At 31.5% G+C, this 20306-nt stretch overlaps 4 protein-coding genes across 4 annotated transcripts; 3 read left to right on the top strand and 1 right to left on the bottom strand.

Moving 5' to 3' along the window:
- Nucleotides 1-8635: 8635 nt before the first annotated feature.
- LOC139431781 (uncharacterized) lies at nucleotides 8636-9471 on the top strand. The gene is made up of 3 exons (XM_071199948.1): nucleotides 8636-8887; nucleotides 8940-9268; nucleotides 9323-9471. The coding sequence occupies exons 1-3, from the start codon at nucleotides 8636-8638 to the stop codon at nucleotides 9459-9461; spliced, it is 720 nt and encodes a 239-aa protein (XP_071056049.1). The 3' UTR covers nucleotides 9462-9471.
- A 3669-nt stretch (nucleotides 9472-13140) lies between these two features.
- On the top strand, nucleotides 13141-13867 carry LOC139431782 (uncharacterized). The gene is made up of 3 exons (XM_071199949.1): nucleotides 13141-13293; nucleotides 13346-13674; nucleotides 13729-13867. The coding sequence occupies exons 1-3, from the start codon at nucleotides 13141-13143 to the stop codon at nucleotides 13865-13867; spliced, it is 621 nt and encodes a 206-aa protein (XP_071056050.1).
- A 3449-nt stretch (nucleotides 13868-17316) lies between these two features.
- Nucleotides 17317-18148, bottom strand: LOC139431783 (uncharacterized). Its single transcript, XM_071199950.1, has 3 exons — nucleotides 17890-18148; nucleotides 17510-17838; nucleotides 17317-17455 (listed from the first exon to the last, which is right to left on the bottom strand). Exons 1-3 carry the CDS (start codon nucleotides 18040-18042, stop codon nucleotides 17317-17319), a joined length of 621 nt encoding a protein of 206 aa, XP_071056051.1. The 5' UTR covers nucleotides 18043-18148.
- Nucleotides 18149-18479: 331 nt separating this feature from the next.
- On the top strand, nucleotides 18480-19314 carry LOC139432237 (uncharacterized). The gene is made up of 3 exons (XM_071200682.1): nucleotides 18480-18685; nucleotides 18738-19066; nucleotides 19121-19314. The coding sequence occupies exons 1-3, from the start codon at nucleotides 18533-18535 to the stop codon at nucleotides 19257-19259; spliced, it is 621 nt and encodes a 206-aa protein (XP_071056783.1). The 5' UTR covers nucleotides 18480-18532; the 3' UTR covers nucleotides 19260-19314.
- Nucleotides 19315-20306: the final 992 nt, after the last annotated feature.

Raw genomic sequence — 20306 nt, forward strand, 5'->3', positions numbered from 1 at the left:
TGTGCAGGTGTCCCAAATTCGTTTTCCGCATAGGCTATCGGAATTCTGGGGTTAATTAAGTAAAGCATGGCGGTCACCGGGAATGTCAACGCATCAAAAATCTTGAATCTAAAGCTTTATAAAATAAATTGTCACATAAAGTGAAAGGAGAACTAGAAACCTATCGACTAGGACCACACCAGCATTATCTGTGCCCTATCATAGAAAGAAAACAAGTTTTCAGAAACATTGTTTTTTCTTAATAGAGACTCAGTAGTATCAGAATAATCAGAATCAATGTCAAATTTTTCTGGTCCTTCTGACATGTCAATATCGTGTACAGAAAATTCTTCAGAAATACCTGAAAAATAATTGTCAGAACTATAATATAGATGATCTACGTCTATGTTAATTGTAGCTGTAATATCATTGTTAGTAAGTATTAATAAGCGACTTGTAATTGATATTTCCAAGTCAGTATTGGTGATTTCAAAGGGAGTTCTACTTACAGTATCAACAATACTAGTACTATTATTATTATTTGTGTATATGTCCCTCTTTACAGTTTCAGAGTTAGTTTCATGGTTATGGGCAATATAATAGTTATTTATATTACAAGTGGGCTAGAAACATAATTACAGTATGAGTGTCTACGAGTCGTGTAATCACACGAGTACTGTAATTATGCTCTAGCCCACGTGTGATATACAGAATTTTATCTACTACTGCTAAAAATTACTAAAAAATCAATTTCTTTAAAAGTCTATTTGACATTTATAAAAATATTTTGAAATGATTGTTGTCAATTTTGAATTGTCAGTTTCAACATGTTTACTCATCTGGAATAAGTGTTTTGAAATGTAAAAACATAACAATTAATGTTTATAATAAATAGTATTGTTTCTCTGTAAGTGGATAGCACTTTTTCTTTTGTATTGTTGCTCGTTTCAATAAATTAAGTCTGTTCTGATTAGGTTAAAAATGCGTTACGTAATGAAACCAGTACGGTAATGAACTTCATTACGTAACTCAAATCACCTCAAATGAGTGCGGTAATGATGACTTATCCAAGCAGTCGTAGATAAACTATTTTAGCTGCTCTTTGGTTTAATAATTTATTTTGCTAAAACTTATGCATTCCCCCATATGTGTTAAAGCTTTTTTGGCACGCCGCAAGCTTTTGAGGGTTCTGTGTTTTTACAAAAATCGATTCACTATGCAGTGGATGCGATCTCCAATGAAGTTTCCCACAACAACTGCTTAGCAAACAACCCATACTCTGCCTGAAAATTCACAAGATCAGTTAATACCAGCTTTTCATTGACATCAGCTGCAGCTGTAGTTTGGTTCGCACTTCGTCGTGCATTTTAGTACTAAATTCTCTGGTGTTTGTATGATACTAATACTACTATACTGTCTTTAAAACATTCTAGATCACAACAGTTGTCCTTTTCATTGTTTTGTTTATTTTTTTCATAAAAAAGAAAAATAAACGTTTTTGGTATTATAATGAAAGTTTTTTATAATTTGAAAAAAAAACAATGTTTTGTCAATTTGATTACTACTATCCATCACGCCATATTTTATAAAGGTCAAACGAAATTGCAACTATTATGGAAGACGAAAAGGTTTATTACTGATGAGGAAAAGGCAATACATTTCGCAGGTTATCTAACTCAACCATTCACTTATCTTAATGACTTTGCACAATTTCAACAATTTGCATGCTTAAAGATCGGATACTTTCCAGAAATATGAAAACATGCCCATATTTTACTATTTCATAAACAATTAACAATTTAATATTAACAAATGAAAATCACAAAGCCATAGACGAATCAACCTGCTAAGTACTCTTTCAACAATCTAGAAAATATAACACAAATAAGATTACACGACGAACTTAACGAAAACCAGGTTTTATCGTCTTTTTTGGCCATCGATTCCAATGATTACTCAACTTAAGACAGAATGGGTTTGAACATAAAATGTACATAACAAGGTACAGGTCCACCTCTTCGTATCTCTCTACGTGGAACAGTTTGATTTAAATGTTCTCTAACTGCAATCGAAAAATGAGGTGGAGCACCAACATGCTGGAACCACATTTGTTGTCTTTGGTCTAAGGGAATGTCGTCAATAAGATTAATTATTGTGTTCTGCAGAAAGTTTAGATAAGCAGCGTCTGTTAATCGGTTTGGTAAAACAACAGCACCTAAAAACATATCACCTACAATGCCCATCTAAATTTTTAATGAAACATGTGTCTGATGTCTAGATTCCATTATTCCATGGGGATTTTCATCGGTTTAATTATGCGTGTTGTGTAAATTAACAACTCCATTCCGTGTGAATTCGGCCTCATCAGTAAAAAGAATATTGACATGAAAACGGGTCTCTTCAGCATCATTGCGTAGAAACCAACGGCAAAAACCTAAACACGTGTTTCAAGATTAACTAGTTTTAAATACTGTACTCGTTGTACATGGCACGGATAAAGCAGTTCCTCGTGAAGGATTCTCCAAAACAAGGGAGCACTAATTCCTAGTTCGGCTGATATTCTCTGCACACTCTTACCCGGATTACGATCTATCCGTGTCAGAATTTCATCTACTGCTTTAGGAGTAGATACCGACCTTAATCTTCCGGATAAAGAGCATTGTCTGCTTAATGAACCGGTATCACGCAATCTTTGTTGAATTCTTGCAAAAATACAATGTGAAGGAATCTGGCGATTTAGGTAAGCTTTAGCATAAAGTCTTCGCGGTTCGGTGACAATCCCATTAGCACGACCATAAATGAAATGCATGTCAGTTTATTCTGCGTTAGAGTAAATAACCATAGCAAACGAGAATGTATGCACTGATAACTGATAACGTGATAACGGTCAATGTTACATGTTGTGCATATTGAAACTGGACATAATATAGATTACGGAGGGATTGAACTTTTTCAAAATTAGATTTTCTTGAAATTTTGGAAATTACTAAACATAAAGATAATAATAATTATCAACTCATGAATGAAAAATTAACTTCAACTCATCCGTAAACCTATCTTTTCATATTTAAATAATATCGATTTAGAAATTTAAATTTTTTGTTTGTTTTCCGGTTTTATTGCGTTTCAATTATTTCTCGTTTTCGGTATTTCTCGCTCCGCCAAGAAGGTCATGTCTAGTTTTTAATACCTAATTTGATGTAATTTTACAAGAAATTTCATATATATATTCTTTTTTATTTTAAAGGAGGTTTTTTATTTTATACAGTGTGTCCCAGGATTGTGTCCCCGTAAGGTATAATTGACGATAAATTTATGAATTCAAATTCCATCTTTTGCAATTAAAGTCTGGATGTCATAAAACGAAATATAACCAAGTTTTACGTCAAATGCCCCCAAGTACCAAAGTTAACGCAAGAAGTTTGTTAACCGGTGCAGATAAAGTGGTCTTTCTGAGCAATGTACAACAAAAGTTGATTAAGATAAAATGTTTGTTATGTTAAATTATAGCGATATGCCGAATTTTATTAATTTAGCATATAAAAGAAAAAATGAGTTTTTCTTGAAAAATTTTTTCTAATATTCCGTTTTACAATAAAAACAAATGATCTGAGTGAACTAACAATTATCATTTGATAGCTTAGCTTTAGCCTATTGTCAAATATTAATTGATCATGTTTACATTACAACATAAAATATTTATAGTGCAGTGCTATGGATTGGGGAACATTAGTTTCAATGCAGTTTTAAGGCAATTTGAGGAAAAATTTGGATTTTTAGTAGATTAATGCACTCCAATAATATACAACCAATCAGAGTAACGATCGTTTAAAATTTCGACCAATAACGTGAATTTCTAAGTGGATAAAAGTTACCTAGGTTTTTCAACTGAATAAATCACACGTGATATTTTATAACTGATTAAAACGCGACTACCATATATATACTTTTGTTTACGTCACATTTTTGACAACTATAATTAAGTCAAAAATAGTTAATAAATAATTAAAAATTGTTGATAAATTGTGCAATTGTCGTGTATTAATCTCCCTAAAATACGCTCGAGCTTGATTTTAAATCAGGATAATTTTATTTTTAATTCACTCAAGTTTTGTTACCCTTTGGAAATAACTCTCAATCAAAATCAAAAGATAAAATCGCTCCAGCTAAAGCTGTCGCGATTTTATCAAGCTTTTGATTTCGAGTTATTTCCATGGTAACAAAACTTTCGTGTAAAAATAAAATTATCCGATTAAAAGTCAAGCTCTTGGTTGCGTTCACAACGCTTACTCGATTCACCCAGGTTTAACCCTAGTCGTTCATAATGACATCCATGTGGACAACATATATAATAATGGATTAGTTGTTATATATGTTGTCCACATGGATGTCATTATGAACGACTAGGGTTAAACCTGGGTGAATCGAGTAAGCGTTGTGAACGCAACCCTTGTGTATTTACCCCCGATAAAAAAACAATTAAGAGAGTTGTTAAAAAATTTTCGGAAACGGACATTGTGGAAAATAAAAGGAAGGAAAAAGACTTTTAGATGAACATGATGCGGGGTCGATTGTTGCAGTAACGAACGCAATGGATTACGGTAAGATGTCGTTAAGAAAAAGGGCTGTTCAAGTCGGTATAAGCAAATCCCATTTACAAAGAATTTATCGAGAAAATAAAATATTGCCGTATAAACCAAAATTTAACCATACTATTGAATTAGGTGATGAAGCAAAACGTTTAGATTATTGTTTGTGGCTTGGGTACAAAATTTTGAAAGACAGAACTTTTTTAAAAAACATAATATTTTCGGACGAAGCATCGTTCACCACTAATGGTGTGGTTACATCACAAAATTGTCGATTCTGGTCAAAGACTAATCCACATTATCGGATAGCTTGTAAACACCAGTATTCCCAGAAAGTGAATGTGTGGTGTGCTGTTTTGTGATATTTGGAAATACTTGAAAATTGTTTGTTTAATTATCTTCACGGCGTGGATTTAGAAAAACGCAATAAATTATATTTCCAACAAGATGGTTGCGGCCCACATTCCACCATTTTAATTAGAAATTATTTAAATACGTTATTTGGTAGAAAAAAATGGATTGTTATATAATATGGTCCGCAACCATGGCCGCCAAGAAGTCCGGATTTATCTATTATGGATTTTTATTTTTGGGGTTATGTAAAACAAAAAGTGTACAGGGTGGTTCAAATTCGATGTCCGAATAGGCTAACTCGAAAACTATAAGAGTTAGAAGAAAAGTAGCTGACATGTCATGATCTCGTTTTTCGAGAAACTGCTAATGCCGAAAACCTCATAGCGCTATCGTCTTTTGTTTCTCCGCTAGAGGCCAAAATTGAAAATATCGTAAAACACGCAAATGTAATTATCTTGGTTATTATTATAGGTGGAGTATTATAACTAAGACATTATATGGACACTTTTTTACAGAGAATTTGATGACGTAGTCAAAAGAATTTTGTCGGTTTTAGATTTTGAGATATTATCACAATTTTCGTTTTTTTAAATAGAAACAACCACTGATTATTCGCTTAATAAATTCGATATTTTTTTCTGATTACAAAAATATAGGATTTGACAGGTCTATTTCTTATTGCTTTAGAATAAAACTAAAAATAAACTTTTCTTTTAGTGCCGTCGAAGAAATTAAATTTACAGTTTCCTGTAAATTACGGTTCTATAACTAAAGATTAAAAAAACATATTTGTGATATATGTTTTACACAAAAGTTGGAATAGATTGCATTATTTCACATTTTTTATTAAGATTTAATGTTATTTTTAAATGACTTAATAAATTATCGATAGATGGCGCTCATAGGTTTTTTTTTAAAATTCAAATAAACATAGCAACATTTGTTTGTATTCAAAAATTTTCTGAAGTGTCACTTTAAAAATCCTGTTTTTAAGATCGATTACGAAAAGTTTGACATGTTAGAATGTTACATATTAAAAAATTATTTGTTTTTAAATACCAGAACTTATCTTCGTATTTAATTGTTAACTTTTTAGATTTTACCTACCGCCCCGTAACTTACAGGAAACTGTAAATTTAATTTCCTCGACGACACTAGATGGAAATTTTATAAAAAAAGTTTTTTTTTAGCTTTATTCTAAAACAATAAGAAATAGACCTGTCAAACCCTATATTTTTGTAATCAGAAAAAAATAACGAATTTAATAAGCGAATAATCAGTGGTTGTTTCCATTTAAAAAAACGAAAATTCTCATGATATCTCAAAATCTAAAACCGAAAAATTTTTTTTGACTATGTCATGAAATTCGCTGTGAAAAAGTGTCCATATAATGTCGTAGTTATAATACTCCACCTATAATAATAACCAAGATAATTGCACTTATTGGTTTTACGATATTTTCAATTTTGGCCTCTAGGGGAAAAACAAAAGACGATAGCGCTATGAGGTTTTCGGCATTAGCAGTTTCTCGAAAAACGAGATCATGACATGTAAGCTACTTTTTTTCTAACTCTTATAGTTTCCGAGTTAGTCTATTCAGACATCGAATTTGAACCACCCTGTACATTGAAAATTTTAATAACAATTTAGACCGTTTAAAACAAAAATTGAAACAGTTATTAGAGAAATTTCCGAGGACACACTGTATAATTTTTTAATTGGTAGTAACACACTTCATTCTCATTGTGAATTTTGTCCTTGTAAATTCACAAGGAGTTGAAGTGTATTACTACCATTTTAAATTTCAAAACTTAACGACGCAATTTATATTTTGACGGTTTTCTCATGACTTAAATATTTTTACCTTTTCAAATTTTCAAATGATTCTACCTATTGGCTTCGCTGTTTGACAGTGAGTATTTTGTATTTTATTACGTAGATGTATTTTATAATAGTTTTCATTTCTCTGTATAGTTTTCGGCTGAAGATAAAGTTATAAACTTCGAAACCGGTACCGATATACATTAAATAATTTCTGCAAGTGCGAAGTTCATATTTTGTGTTTTATTTTCATATTCAAATTTCACTTTTACTTGCAACATAGATAATACTCATCAAGTGCGTAGATAAGGGGGGGGGGGGTAAAGGGGATAATTACCCCCCCCCCCCCCAGAAAAAAAGAAAAGAAAATGTGTAGTTTCATATATTTTTTTTAATTTACTACTACTTTAGGGCTTTAGCAATAATTATATTTCTAATTTCTGAAGTTAATGTTTATTTTATTTTCCCCCATAAGCCTTGATTCTAAGCACTATTTGGCGAGCATAACGCTGTAATGTTTCTAAATTACCCCTCCCAAGAAATAAAAGATATCTACGCCCTTGATACTCATAACATTCATGTTTATTAAGAGATTTTTGTTTATTTTGGTAAATACTACTACCTCTTTAAAGATTCCACTTTTTTTTTAACACTCTGTATGTAGAACACTAAATTAAAATACTATACATATAGAAAAAAATACTAATCATAATTATTGAATCGATATTTATTTCATTTTATACAATTTTTTTGAAGATTAAACAGGTGTAAGATTTATGCTTCAATAGCATTATTAAGAACATTTTGAAGAGAGTTTTGCATACCACTGAAAGATTGGTTGCAAATTTGATCTTTGGAATTTCCAGTGGCCGTATCAACGTTTGAATTACCCGAATTGGAAATTGAACAATTACTAAAAATAAATAAAATTGAATAAATGTAATTTGATTTTGGGAGAACTACTTACGATTTTGAGCAAATAGGTGCAATTTGCTTGATCTTGCAATTCGATGCGTTGCCAACAGCAAAAGTAACTGTTACATTGATGGTGATGTCGACATCAACATAAGTAATAACACAAATTCCAAGACCTATTTGGATCAAACCAAGGAGTTTCACAACAACTACTGCGTTTAAGTTTAAGTCAATATCAACAGCGACTCCAATGCTGATTACTGCGGTTACAACTCCACCGGAAGTTGTTTCGTTGTAAGATATTTCAGTGCCAGCGTTGACCAATATAGCAATTGTGCTACAATCAAGTTCAACGGATACTCCAATAACAACCAATCCGAGCTAAATTAGAATCGTAGTTAAAATAAAGTATTTAGAAAATAAAATATTTACCAAGTTGATGTTGGCTTGGATGTTAATATCTGGAAGTGAAACTATGGCAGCTGCATTGAGACAAGCGGAAATCTTGTTTTGACAGGTTTGAGTAGCTGGTTGAGTTGCCCATGATGTGGCGATTAAACCAAAAAGTACCAAAATGTATTTCATTTTTTTACTAGGTTAAAGAACGTCTGTCACAAATCGACTCTGCTGTATTTGATGAAAATACTGCCAATTTCGTTGGTTTATATACCAAGTTTATTAATGAGTCTTACTCATTATCATTATTTTACGATTGTAAAGATTTGCTTTAGTATTGATAACTCTAAAATAATTTTGTGTTTATAACATCATTAATAAAATCTCAATATTTATTGACATTTAAACCTCCAGATAAAAAAAATTTTGAAAATCACTCGCAAATTTAATCGTTTTTAATAAGGCTCTAATAAAACAATGTAATTAAAATCAGACTTTTGAAAATCTTGATTGTGTTTACCCAGACAAATTTATCCTTTAATTTGACAAACAAAAATTAAATTTTATAACAAGAAATTAAAATGGCAATGATACCTGAAATTAATCGAGTATATAAGGTAACCGATACGGCACAAACTGCATCACTTCGACTTAGTTCACAGCCAATTCGAAACATAAAAATGAAATATCTTTTGGTACTTCTTGGATTAATTGCCACATCATGGGCAACCCAACCAGCTACTCAAACCTGTCAAAATAAGATTTCCGCTTGTCTTAATGCAGCTGCCACAGTTTCACTTCCAGATATTAACATCCAAGCCAACATCAATTTGGTAAGTATTCTTTTTCTTCAAATATATCGTTTTAAATGTGATTCCAATTTAGCTCGGATTGGTTGTTATTGGAGTATCCGTTGAACTTGATTGTACCACAATTGCTGTATTGGTCAACGCTGGCACTGAAATATCTTACAACGAAACAACTTCCGGTGGAGTTGTAACCGCCGTAATCAGCATTGGAGTAGCGGTTGACATCGACTTGAACTTAAACGCAGTAGTTGTGGTGAAACTCTTAGGATTGATCCAAATTGGTCTTGGTGTTTGTGTTATTACTTATGTTGATGTCGACATCACCATCAATGTAACAGTTACTTTCGCGGTTGGTGACGCATCTAATTGCAAGATCAAACAAATAGCACCAATCTGTTCCAAATCGTAAGTTTTTCTTGAAACATTAAATTTCATTTATTTAATTTGATTTATTTTCAGCAACTGTTCCATTTCCAATTCCGGTAATTCGAACGTTGATACTGCCACTGGAAATTCCAAAAATGAAATTTGCAACCAATCTTTCGGCGGTATGCAAAACTCTCTTCAAAACGTTCTTAATAACGCCATTGAAGCCTAAAACATGATTAATGTTCAAAATAAAGTAAAGCGAAATAAAGTATTCATATAATATATATATATTTTTTAATAATAGTAATAACCTTTATTGTTTTCCGTATAATACACATCAAAATAAAAAGAAATTCACTAATTCAAAATAGTTTAAATCAACAAATAAGTATAACTAATTAATTAACAATATTATAGGTAATATCCCAGCATTCACACAGTCAAATTATGAGGCGATTATACCTCAACCATGTTGACCATCCGCAAACTGAGAACACACTACTAATTCTGTCGAACAGAATTGTGAGTGGTTTTTCGAAAAATTTACAATATTAGTGACCTATAGGCTTTACAATTTACTTTTTTAAAAGAAATTGAAGAAAACACTTACAAATGAAAAATAAGACAAAGTAATTATAGGGTATACTATTGTAAAATATCACTCAATTTGCCAATATTCGTTAAGGTTTTTAACCATTCCCTCACAACAAAGTTAGTGTTTCTCGAGCTCATAGACTGGTAATGTACATACTGATATAAAACTCTTGTACAAGTTATATATTTTTGGTGCATAGAACATGAAGCACTTTTGACCGATCGCTTTAGAAACCCTTGCCGGTTGAATGTCCATACGAACCTTCGATTTAGTATGGTGCCCATGATCAACACTCCGCATAGTGGTTGGTGATTTTAATATACAGGTGCCCATTATGTATGGAATATAGTATATATCTTGGTAAATATCAACTTTATAAAAAACATTTTATACAAAAGTTGTTTAATATTTTATTTGCCATAATAAGAAAGCATTGAATTGTATTTATTTCAGAAAACAAACGGGCAACGAATAACACTCGAAGTTTTTTAAATGGCAATGTACCCTTTCGTTAGGCTCATTTGATAAAGCTTTTTTTTCTCTGTACGATGACGTAAAATTTTAGTACCCTTATATCAGAAAATTTTTTAAAAAATGTATAAATTGTTTATTAAGAAAATTTAACTAATAACATTAATCTAGATATCCGAGATCGTCAAGTACCTCGAAGTACCTCGAATTATTGGAGATGTACCCGAATTTTTTTTCCTTTATTTGTTTTATTTCGTATGTCAATTTAATTTACGGTAATAATTCGAGAAAACATACATCTATGCAATCAATTCCAGTAGCTAATTCAAGTTTTTGAGTTTAATACCAAAAGTTAAATCGTTCAACAATTTTCTTATTTGTAGCTTAAGTTTTCTAGTTTGGGTCAACACGAGAGTTCATCAAATGGCTATAACCAACGCACCAAAAGTGAGTGCCTTTAGCAACACGTGCGACTTCAAGAATATTATTTATTTTGAATAATTAAAGATAGAATTATTAAAATAAGGGAGAAAATACAAACATGCAATACTAAGCTATAAATTTAGTTTCATGAATGGGATACAATTAAACAAATATGTCATTATCTCCTCCAATAGAAAGGACTCAAAAGAAATACAATTGGAACCTAAGCAACTTCCAAGAATATATACAATACTATGGAGAGAGAGAGAGAGAGAGAGTTGTTATAAAATACAGGGAAGCAACTCATACTTATAAGTGCCCTTTATCACATAAGTTACGGACATCTAAGGAATTATTATACAGTGCTCCCCCAAAGTAACGGATAAGTTCGCTAAAATAATTATAAACAGTTTATCGAAATCCAATAAATTTATTATTATTATTAAATATCGCTGAGACGGGTCTAAAGATTTATATGTTTTGCAATTTTTTGGTATAGATTTTAAATTTTTTCCACCAATTTTAAACGAGTTATGACGTCATCGATATTTTTTTCAATTAACAATCCCCCATTTTTATTACGAAATATGAAAGTGAATTTATTTCTGAATCTAGTACAGTTAATATTAATATTGGTTACATAAGAAAATTTTCGAGGAAAATTACTTTAAAGTTTAACTACTTAAAATTTGCTTGACATGACAAAAAGTCAATTATGTTAAACAATTTCCTAAGTGTCAAAAACTGATTTAGTAAGTAGTTGACCACTTTAATGCAACATATCCTGATCGCCAATTCATTAGCCAAAGTATGGCAAGCCTATCAAAACGTGGTTTTGACTGGGCAAGAAAACTCTCATATTGCTGTAGGACGTATTGGGTCGAATTTGCACATTAGTAAATCAATGCACAATTTTAAAAACCGAAAACTATCATTCTTATATCTTCATTCACCAGCAATGAGTCGTAGTTTTTTCAACAACAATTTTCCAACGATGTCGAAGACTTTGTCAAAAACCTTAATTATAGACAAAATTGTTGGTATTGGTCTATCCAAAATCCACATTGGGCAAGAAAGTCGTACAGCCATTATCCGCATTAAAATATATACCATTAAAATAGTATATAAAAAGAAACACCAATAATAATTAATAAATCAACATTTATTTCATTTTACACCAGTTTTTTGAAAATTAATCAAGTATAAGATTTAAGGTTCAATGGCACTATTAAGAACATTTTGAAGAGAATTTTGCATACCGCTGAAAGATTGGTTGCAAATTTCATTTTTGGAATTTCCTGTGGCAGTATCAACGTTCGAATTACCCGAATTAGTAATGGAACAGTTGCTGAAAATAAATCAAATTAAATAAAAAAAAATGATTTTTTAAACAAAACTTACGATTTGGAACAAATTGGTGCAATTTGTTTGATCTTGCAATTAGATGCATCACCAACGGCAAAAGTAACTGTTACATTGATGGTGATGTCGACATCAACATAAGTAATAACACAAACACCAAGACCAATTTGGATCAATCCTAAGAGTTTCACCACAACTACTGCGTTTAAGTTCAAGTCGATGTCAACCGCTACTCCAATGCTGATTACCGCTGTTACAACTCCACCGGAAGTTGTTTCGTTATAAGATATTTCAGTGCCAGCGTTGACCAATACAGCAATTGTGGTACAATCAAGTTCAACGGATACTCCAATAACAACCAATCCGAGCTAAATTCAAATCACATTTAAAACGATATATTTGAAGAAAAAGATACTTACCAAGTTGATGTTGGCTTGGATGTTAATATCTGGAAGTGAAACAGTGGCGGCTGCATTGAGACAAGCGGAAATCTTGTTTTGACAGGTTTGAGTAGCTGGTTGAGTTGCCCATGATGTGGCGATTAAACCAAAAAGTACCAAAATATATTTCATTATTTTACTTTGTTAAAAAACGTCTGTCAAAAATCGACTCTGCTGTATTTGATGAATACACTGCTAATTTCGTTGGTTTATATACCAAGTCTATTAACGAGTCTTATTCATTATCGTTATTTTACGATTGTAAAGATTTGCTTTGGTATTGATAACTCCAAAATAATTTTGTGTTTATAACATCATTAATAAAATTTCAATGTTTATTGACATTTAAATCTCCGGATAAAGAAATGTTTGAAAATCACTCGCAAATTTTATCGTTTTAAATAAGGCAATTTAATTAAAATCAGACTTTTGAAAATCTTGATTGTGTTTACCCAGACAAATTTATCCTTTAATTTGACAAACAAAAATTAAATTTTATAACATGAAATTAAAATGGCAATGATACCCGAGATTAATCGAGTATATAAGGTAACCGATACGGCACAAACTGCATCACTTCGACTTAGTTCAAAGCCAATTCGAAACTTGTTTCAAAAATGAAATATCTTTTGGTACTTCTTGGATTAATTGCCACATCATGGGCAACCCAACCAGCTACTCAAACCTGTCAAAATAAGATTTCCGCTTGTCTTAATGCAGCTGCCACAGTTTCACTTCCAGATATTAACATCCAAGCCAACATCAATTTGGTAAGTATTCTTTTTCTTCAAATATATCGTTTTAAATGTGATTCCAATTTAGCTCGGATTGGTTGTTATTGGAGTATCCGTTGAACTTGATTGTACCACAATTGCTGTATTGGTCAACGCTGGCACTGAAATATCTTACAACGAAACAACTTCCGGTGGAGTTGTGACCGCGGTAATCAGCATTGGAGTAGCGGTTGACATCGACTTGAACTTAAACGCAGTAGTGGTGGTGAAACTCTTAGGACTGATCCAAATTGGTCTTGGTGTTTGTGTTATTACTTATGTTGATGTCGATATCACTATCAATGTAACAGTTACTTTCGCGGTTGGTGATGCATCTAATTGCAAGATCAAACAAATTGCACCAATCTGTTCTAAATCGTAAGTTTTTCCCAAAAAATCTAATTTTATTTATTTAATTCGATTTATTTTCAGAAACTGTTCCATTTCCAATTCGGGTAACTCGAACGTTGATACTGCCACTGGAAATTCCAAAAATGAAATTTGTAACCAATCTTTCAACGGTATGCAAAACTCTCTTCAAAACGTTCTTAATAACGCCATTGAAGCCTAAATTTGATTAATGTTCAAAATGAAGTAAAACGAAATAAAATATTTATATAATATAGATAATATCAAAAATTACATTTTCCTTAATCAATTCCATTATTTTGAATGATAGCTAAGGTATTCAACTTTATACCTATCTCTTATGTTCACCTGACTGAGATAAACATATACAGATAACTGAAATTGTTAATATTAATATTCAAATAATTATTTATTATCACCACAAAAGAGCTTTTCGGAAAAAAGCAAGGTGAGAATGTATGTTTTGGTGTCTTTGAAAACACGTGCCACCTCAAAAATTTATGTATTTTGAATAATTAAAAATAGAATTATTGAAATAATGGAAAATATACAAATATACAATACTAAGCTAAAAATTTAATGGCTCGAATAGGAAACAATTAAACAAAAATGTCATTAACCGAAAAGCTGATGCATAACCTCTCTCAATAGAAGGGACTCAAAAGAAATGCAATTGGAACCTAAGTCAACCATCCACTTTCAGTAAATACCATCCGCTACAAGATCTTTAAGATAGTATAGAGGAAAATCTAATAAGTAACTGACACCCAAAACAATGTTATAAATCATCTTCTAGATGTGCAAAATATAATCAAAATTATCTCATATACATACTACCCATAATGATCTGATTACCAATCAGATATTTTAAACATCAAACTAAGCAAGCACATCCCTTTAAAAGTTGTTAAACTTAGAATTCGGTTTTATTTTAGTATTGTTCGGCGTGGTGTAATAAAAAACTAAGTTAAACTAAAACTACAACTAACACTAGACCTAGAAACTTTCGGGTTAAGCCGTGCGTCTTTTTTTAAAAAAGTCTTTAACGTTTCGGATGTCACGTTGCAACCTTCTTCAGAAATAAGTTCGAAGAGTTGTTTAATTAACACCGTCCGTGAAAGCCTTCCTACTTATAAAAAACAAAGTAACTACAATTTTTTTGACTGTAAAAACATTTTTTTGTGCAACCGATCTACTATCCGTGCAAAAAGTTAACACTCCTCACTCTAGAGATCGATATCTTCGTAACCGCTCGATGGAAAAAATTGCGGTAAAGTTTATTGTAATCAGTGAACATTTTTGCGTATCACATGTTAATTTGGAAATTTTCGGGTCCGCGGTTTTTCTTTTATCGCGAGTTAAGTGAACAAAGTACCCGATTTTTGAGAGTGCCAGCAACTTTGTCTACTTTGCGATCGTTTTTCTCCAAAACTATGTGACGAAAAAATTTCAACTTTGAACTAGTGGTAAACCGATGTGTTCTTAATGTGGGGCATATTTTATTTTTTCGATATTCCATAGAGTTTCGCGGAAAATCGCGGTTTAGTAGGATGCGGTTATTTCGAAAACGACCTAGCGGTTTTTACCAAAATATGTCAAATAATGTCGGTTGTCGGATTCCGTTATCAGTTTTTCAAAATTAGGGCTTCCTAATTTTTTAAGAATGATTTACAGTACGTCGCACCTTTATCTTACCTACATAAAGAAATAAGGCGCGACGTCGTGTCTGAGACGCACCATCTGTTCTGATTAAACCCCCGTCACAATATTCAAATTAACGTATGTTACATAGAAATGTTCAGTGATTACAACAAACTTTGTCGCAATTCTTTTTATCGAGTGGTTGCGAAGATAATCGCCCTATAATTTCTAAAGCATACATTGAGACAAGAGTTGTAGAAGTTACACAAACAATTGCTAAAAGCGCAAAAGAATCAACCAATAATCAAACTCGTCCGAAATAGTAGCACCTCAGAAAATGTAGAACTAAAATTTTATACAATAACTTGTCTTATAGAGTGAAAAGGGAATTAGAAACCTATCGATACCAACAGTTCTTATGCAATATTAAAGTAAATGGACAAGAAATGTGGATAAACGGAAAAGCTTTTTATACTGATCAGGAAAAGTCAACGAATTTCGCAGAATATTTATCTCAATTCACTTTCTTCAAGTACACCATCATTCACAACATATTAGGCACTATGTAGAGTCAAATTTATCTACTAATGAGATTTTTTTGAAACCAACATTGCTCAAAGAGATGCACTAAATAATAAAATCGTTACTGAAGAAAAAAACACCTAGTGATGATCTTATAACAAATTGCGTGCTAATGAATATCCCACTTAAATATCTTCGTTGTCTTCTTAAACCTCGTAAAAGCAAAGCAAAATTGGAAAGATATGTACAAACCAACCTACTAGTACCCTTTCAAAACTTTAAAATAAGATAATATAAATAAGATTACATGTGGAACTAAGCGAACATCAAGCGTTTTCATTTCGGCTTCAAACAAGAACTCTTTATAAACCAGCAGAATCCTGAGAGTAACACTATAATATAAGATCATCAAATAAAATTTTTAAAAATACCCCAAGTCAATCCTTTTATCACTCCTAACAAATAGAACCTTCTCTACTAACATTTACAATCACATTTTTTATTTATTTATTTAAATCCTTTACTACCAAATACTGATAATTTTTTTGCTTTCTTAAGGAAACTTAGACTAAACTTAGACTTTGGTTAATCTGTGGAACTATTTGAAGATCTTTTATAATTCCAAATAAGGTAGCAATTTGATATAAATTATTTTTATATCCAATGCGATCCCACATTGTTATTTTCATCTAACAGGTCTCTATCTGCCTTAGTACACCAAAACTGCGGCATTCACTAACACGTCTTTAAATTACTTCAAAGAAACTTCTTTTATTTTTTCAGCTGATCTTTTTAGGGATTTAGCAGTCGACCGTTGACTACAAAAAGAGCTGCTGAAGTAGCAATAGAGCTATTTAAAATATTTTTAGAAGTAGACTATTAGAATTTACGGCTACTGCTATACAAGAATTAACAAGCCTGTGGCCAATGTGCAAACTTGTAAATGGTAGGCCTAGATTTCCAGCTAGTCAAGGATCTGTTAAATGATCAAATAAAGATGTTGAAGCTTTGATTTCATTAAATATCATCCCTAAAATTCTTTAGGGATTCTCTGTGTGTTAAACTGTTGTGGATCAGTATGACGAAATGTAACGAACATGAATACCATACTAGAAATAAAACTCAGTTTGATTTACCGATGATAATACTTACTACGAACTAAGTGAGCTCTTCCAAGAAACAATAATTATCGATGAGTAGTTCTATTAAGTTATGATATTATTATTATTATATTATTTAAAGCAATCCAAATTAATATCTTGATTGCTCATTTGGTCAACTACAATTTTAAGGATCTGAATACGATATCGATTCGAATTCGAACCGTCACAATTTCAAAACAGCCACGTATTTCACAGCTTATCATCATTTCATTATAAGTAGAATACTAAATTAAATTTCTATATAGAAAAAATACCAACAATAATTAATAGATCAACATTTATTTCATTTTACAACGTATTTTTGAAGATAAATCAAGTATAAGATTTATGCTTCAATGGCATTATTAAGAACATTTTGAAGAGAGTTTTGCATACTGCTAAACGATTGGTTACATATTTCATTTTTGGAATTTCCAGTAGCCGTATCAACGTTCGAATTACCCGAATTGGAAATTGAACAGTTACTAAAAATAAATAGAATTAAATAAATATAATTTGATTTTGGGAGAATAACTTACGATTTTGAGCAAATAGGTGCAATTTGTTTGATCTTGCAATTCGATGCGTTGCCAACAGCAAAAGTAACTGTTACATTGATGATGATGTCAACATCAACATAAGTAATAACACAAACTCCAAGACCTATTTGGATCAAACCAAGGAGTTTCACGACAACTACTGCGTTTAAGTTTAAGTCGATATCAACAGCGACTCCAATACTGATTACTGCGGTTACAACTCCACCGGAAGTTGTTTCGTTGTAAGATATTTCAGTGCCAGCGTTGACCAATACAGCAATTGTGCTACAATCAAGTTCAACGGATACTCCAATAACAACCAATCCGAGCTAAATTAGAATCGTAGTTAAAATAAAGTATTTAGAAAATAAAATATTTACCAAGTTGATGTTGGCTTGGATGTTAATATCTGGAAGTGAAACTGTGGCAGCTGCATTGAGACAAGCGGAAATCTTGTTTTGACAGGTTTGAGTAGCTGGTTGAGTTGCCCATGAAGTGGCGATTAAACCAAAAAGTACCAAAATGTATTTCATTTTTTACTCGGTTAAAGAACGTCTGTCACAAATCGACTCTGCTGTATTTGACGAAAACACTGCCAATTTCGTTGGTTTATATACCAAGTTTATTAATGAGTCTTACTCATTATCATTATTTTACGATTGTAAAGATTTGCTTTAGTATTGATAACTCTAAAATAAATTTGTGTTTATAACATCATTAATAAAATCTCAATATTTATTGACATTTAAATCTTCAGATAAAAAAATTTTTGAAAATCGCTCGCAAATTTAATCGTTTTTAATCAGGCACTAATAAAACAATGTAATTAAAATCAGACTTTTGAAAATCTTGATTGTGTTTACCCAGACAAATGTATCCTTTAATTTGACAAACAAAAATTAAATTTTATAACAAGAAATTAAAATGGCAATGATACCCGAAATTAATCGAGTATATAAGGTAACCGATACGGCACAAACTGCATCACTTCGACTTAGTTCAAAGCCAATTCGAAATTTAAAAATGAGATATCTTTTGGTACTTCTTGGATTAATTGCCACATCATGGGCAACCCAACCAGCTACTCAAACCTGTCAAAATAAGATTTCCGCTTGTCTTAATGCAGCTGCCACAGTTTCACTTCCAGATATTAACATCCAAGCCAACATCAATTTGGTAAGTATTCTTTTTTGTCAAATATATCGATTTAAATGTGATTCTAATTTAGCTCGGATTGGTTGTTATTGGAGTATCCGTTGAACTTGATTGTACCACAATTGCTGTATTGGTCAACGCTGGCACAGAAATATCTTACAACGAAACAACTTCCGGTGGAGTTGTAACCGCGGTAATCAGTATTGGAGTAGCGGTTGACATCGACTTGAATTTAAACGCAGTAGTTGTGGTGAAACTCTTAGGATTGATCCAAATTGGTCTTGGTGTTTGTGTTATTACTTATGTTGATGTCGACATCACCATCAATGTATCAGTTACTTTCGCGGTTGGTGACGCATCGAATTGCAAGATCAAACAAATTGCACCAGTCTGTTCCAAATCGTAAGTTATTCTCTAAAAATCAAATTTCATTTATTTAATTTGATTTATTTTCAGAAACTGTTCCATTTCCAATTCGGGTAACTCGAACGTTGATACTGCCACTGGAAATTCGAAAAATGAAATTTGCAACCAATCTTTCAGCGGTATGCAAAACTCTCTTCAAAACGTTCTTAATAACGCCATTGAAGCCTAAAACATGATTAATGTTCAAAATAAAGTAAAACAAAATAAAGTATTCATATAATATATATATATATTTTTTAATAATAGTAATAACCTTTATTGTTTTCCGTATAATACACATCAAATTAAAAAGAAATTCACTAATTCAAAATAGTTTAAATCAACAAATAAGTATAACTAATTAATTAAGGAAACAATATTATGGGTAATATCCCAGCATTCACACAGTCAAATTATGAGGCGATTATACCTCAACCATGTTGACTATCCGCAAACTGAGAACATACCACTAATTCTGTCGAACAGAATTGTGAGTGGTTTTTCGAAAAATTTACAATAATTAGTGACCTATAGGCTTTACAATTTAGTTTAGTATTGAAAGTGAAATCCATGTTGCAAGTATATTTTGTAAAATGGAGGAAATGGTTAAAAACTTCTTTAACTTGCTTAAAATTTTAAGCAAGTTAAAGAAGTTTTTAACCATTTCCTCCAATTTACTTTAGCTCAGGGATTGTAGTATACTAATATTAATCAATAAACAGCAATTAAAAGAAATTGAAGAAAATACTTACAAATGAAAAATAAGACAAAATAATTACAGGGAATGCTATTGTAGAATATCACTTAATTTGCCAACATTCGTTAAGGTTTTTAACCATTCCCTCACAACAAAGTTGGTGTTTCTCGAGCTCATAGACTGGTAATGTACAATAGCCAATGATTTCTCCAGGTTCATCATTATATTAAAAAATTGAAAAATGTTAAATTGTTAAGATGAAAAATATTTATTAGATTTCAGCACTGAAATCTAATAAATATTTTTCATCATAACAATTTAACATTTTTTAATTTGGTAATGTACATACTGATATAAAACTCTTGTACAAGTTATATATTTTTGGTGCATAGAACATGAAGCATTTTTGACCGATCGCTTTAGAAATCCTTGCCGGTTGAATGTCCATACGAACCTTCGATCTAGTATGGTGCCCATGATCAACACTCCGCATAGTGGTCGGTGATTTTAATATATACCGCAGAATAGATTGGATATAAA

Source organism: Onthophagus taurus, chromosome 11 (assembly GCF_036711975.1).
Source record: "Onthophagus taurus isolate NC chromosome 11, IU_Otau_3.0, whole genome shotgun sequence".
Taxonomy (NCBI): domain Eukaryota; kingdom Metazoa; phylum Arthropoda; class Insecta; order Coleoptera; family Scarabaeidae; genus Onthophagus; species Onthophagus taurus.

Bases quoted from the DNA above. Each gene is read 5' to 3' on its own strand.
- LOC139432237 (XM_071200682.1), top strand. From the start codon at position 18,533: ATGAGATATCTTTTGGTACTTCTTGGATTAATTGCCACATCATGGGCA. The intron at 18,686-18,737 runs GTAAGTATTCTT...ATTCTAATTTAG, and splicing joins TCCAAGCCAACATCAATTTG to CTCGGATTGGTTGTTATTGG. The intron at 19,067-19,120 runs GTAAGTTATTCT...ATTTATTTTCAG, and splicing joins GCACCAGTCTGTTCCAAATC to AAACTGTTCCATTTCCAATT.
- LOC139431782 (XM_071199949.1), top strand. From the start codon at position 13,141: ATGAAATATCTTTTGGTACTTCTTGGATTAATTGCCACATCATGGGCA. The intron at 13,294-13,345 runs GTAAGTATTCTT...ATTCCAATTTAG, and splicing joins TCCAAGCCAACATCAATTTG to CTCGGATTGGTTGTTATTGG. The intron at 13,675-13,728 runs GTAAGTTTTTCC...ATTTATTTTCAG, and splicing joins GCACCAATCTGTTCTAAATC to AAACTGTTCCATTTCCAATT.
- LOC139431781 (XM_071199948.1), top strand. From the start codon at position 8,636: ATGGCAATGATACCTGAAATTAATCGAGTATATAAGGTAACCGATACG. The intron at 8,888-8,939 runs GTAAGTATTCTT...ATTCCAATTTAG, and splicing joins TCCAAGCCAACATCAATTTG to CTCGGATTGGTTGTTATTGG. The intron at 9,269-9,322 runs GTAAGTTTTTCT...ATTTATTTTCAG, and splicing joins GCACCAATCTGTTCCAAATC to CAACTGTTCCATTTCCAATT.
- LOC139431783 (XM_071199950.1), bottom strand. From the start codon at position 18,042: ATGAAATACATTTTGGTACTTTTTGGTTTAATCGCCACTTCATGGGCA. The intron at 17,839-17,889 runs GTAAATATTTTA...ATTCTAATTTAG, and splicing joins TCCAAGCCAACATCAACTTG to CTCGGATTGGTTGTTATTGG. The intron at 17,456-17,509 runs GTAAGTTATTCT...ATTTATTTTTAG, and splicing joins GCACCTATTTGCTCAAAATC to TAACTGTTCAATTTCCAATT.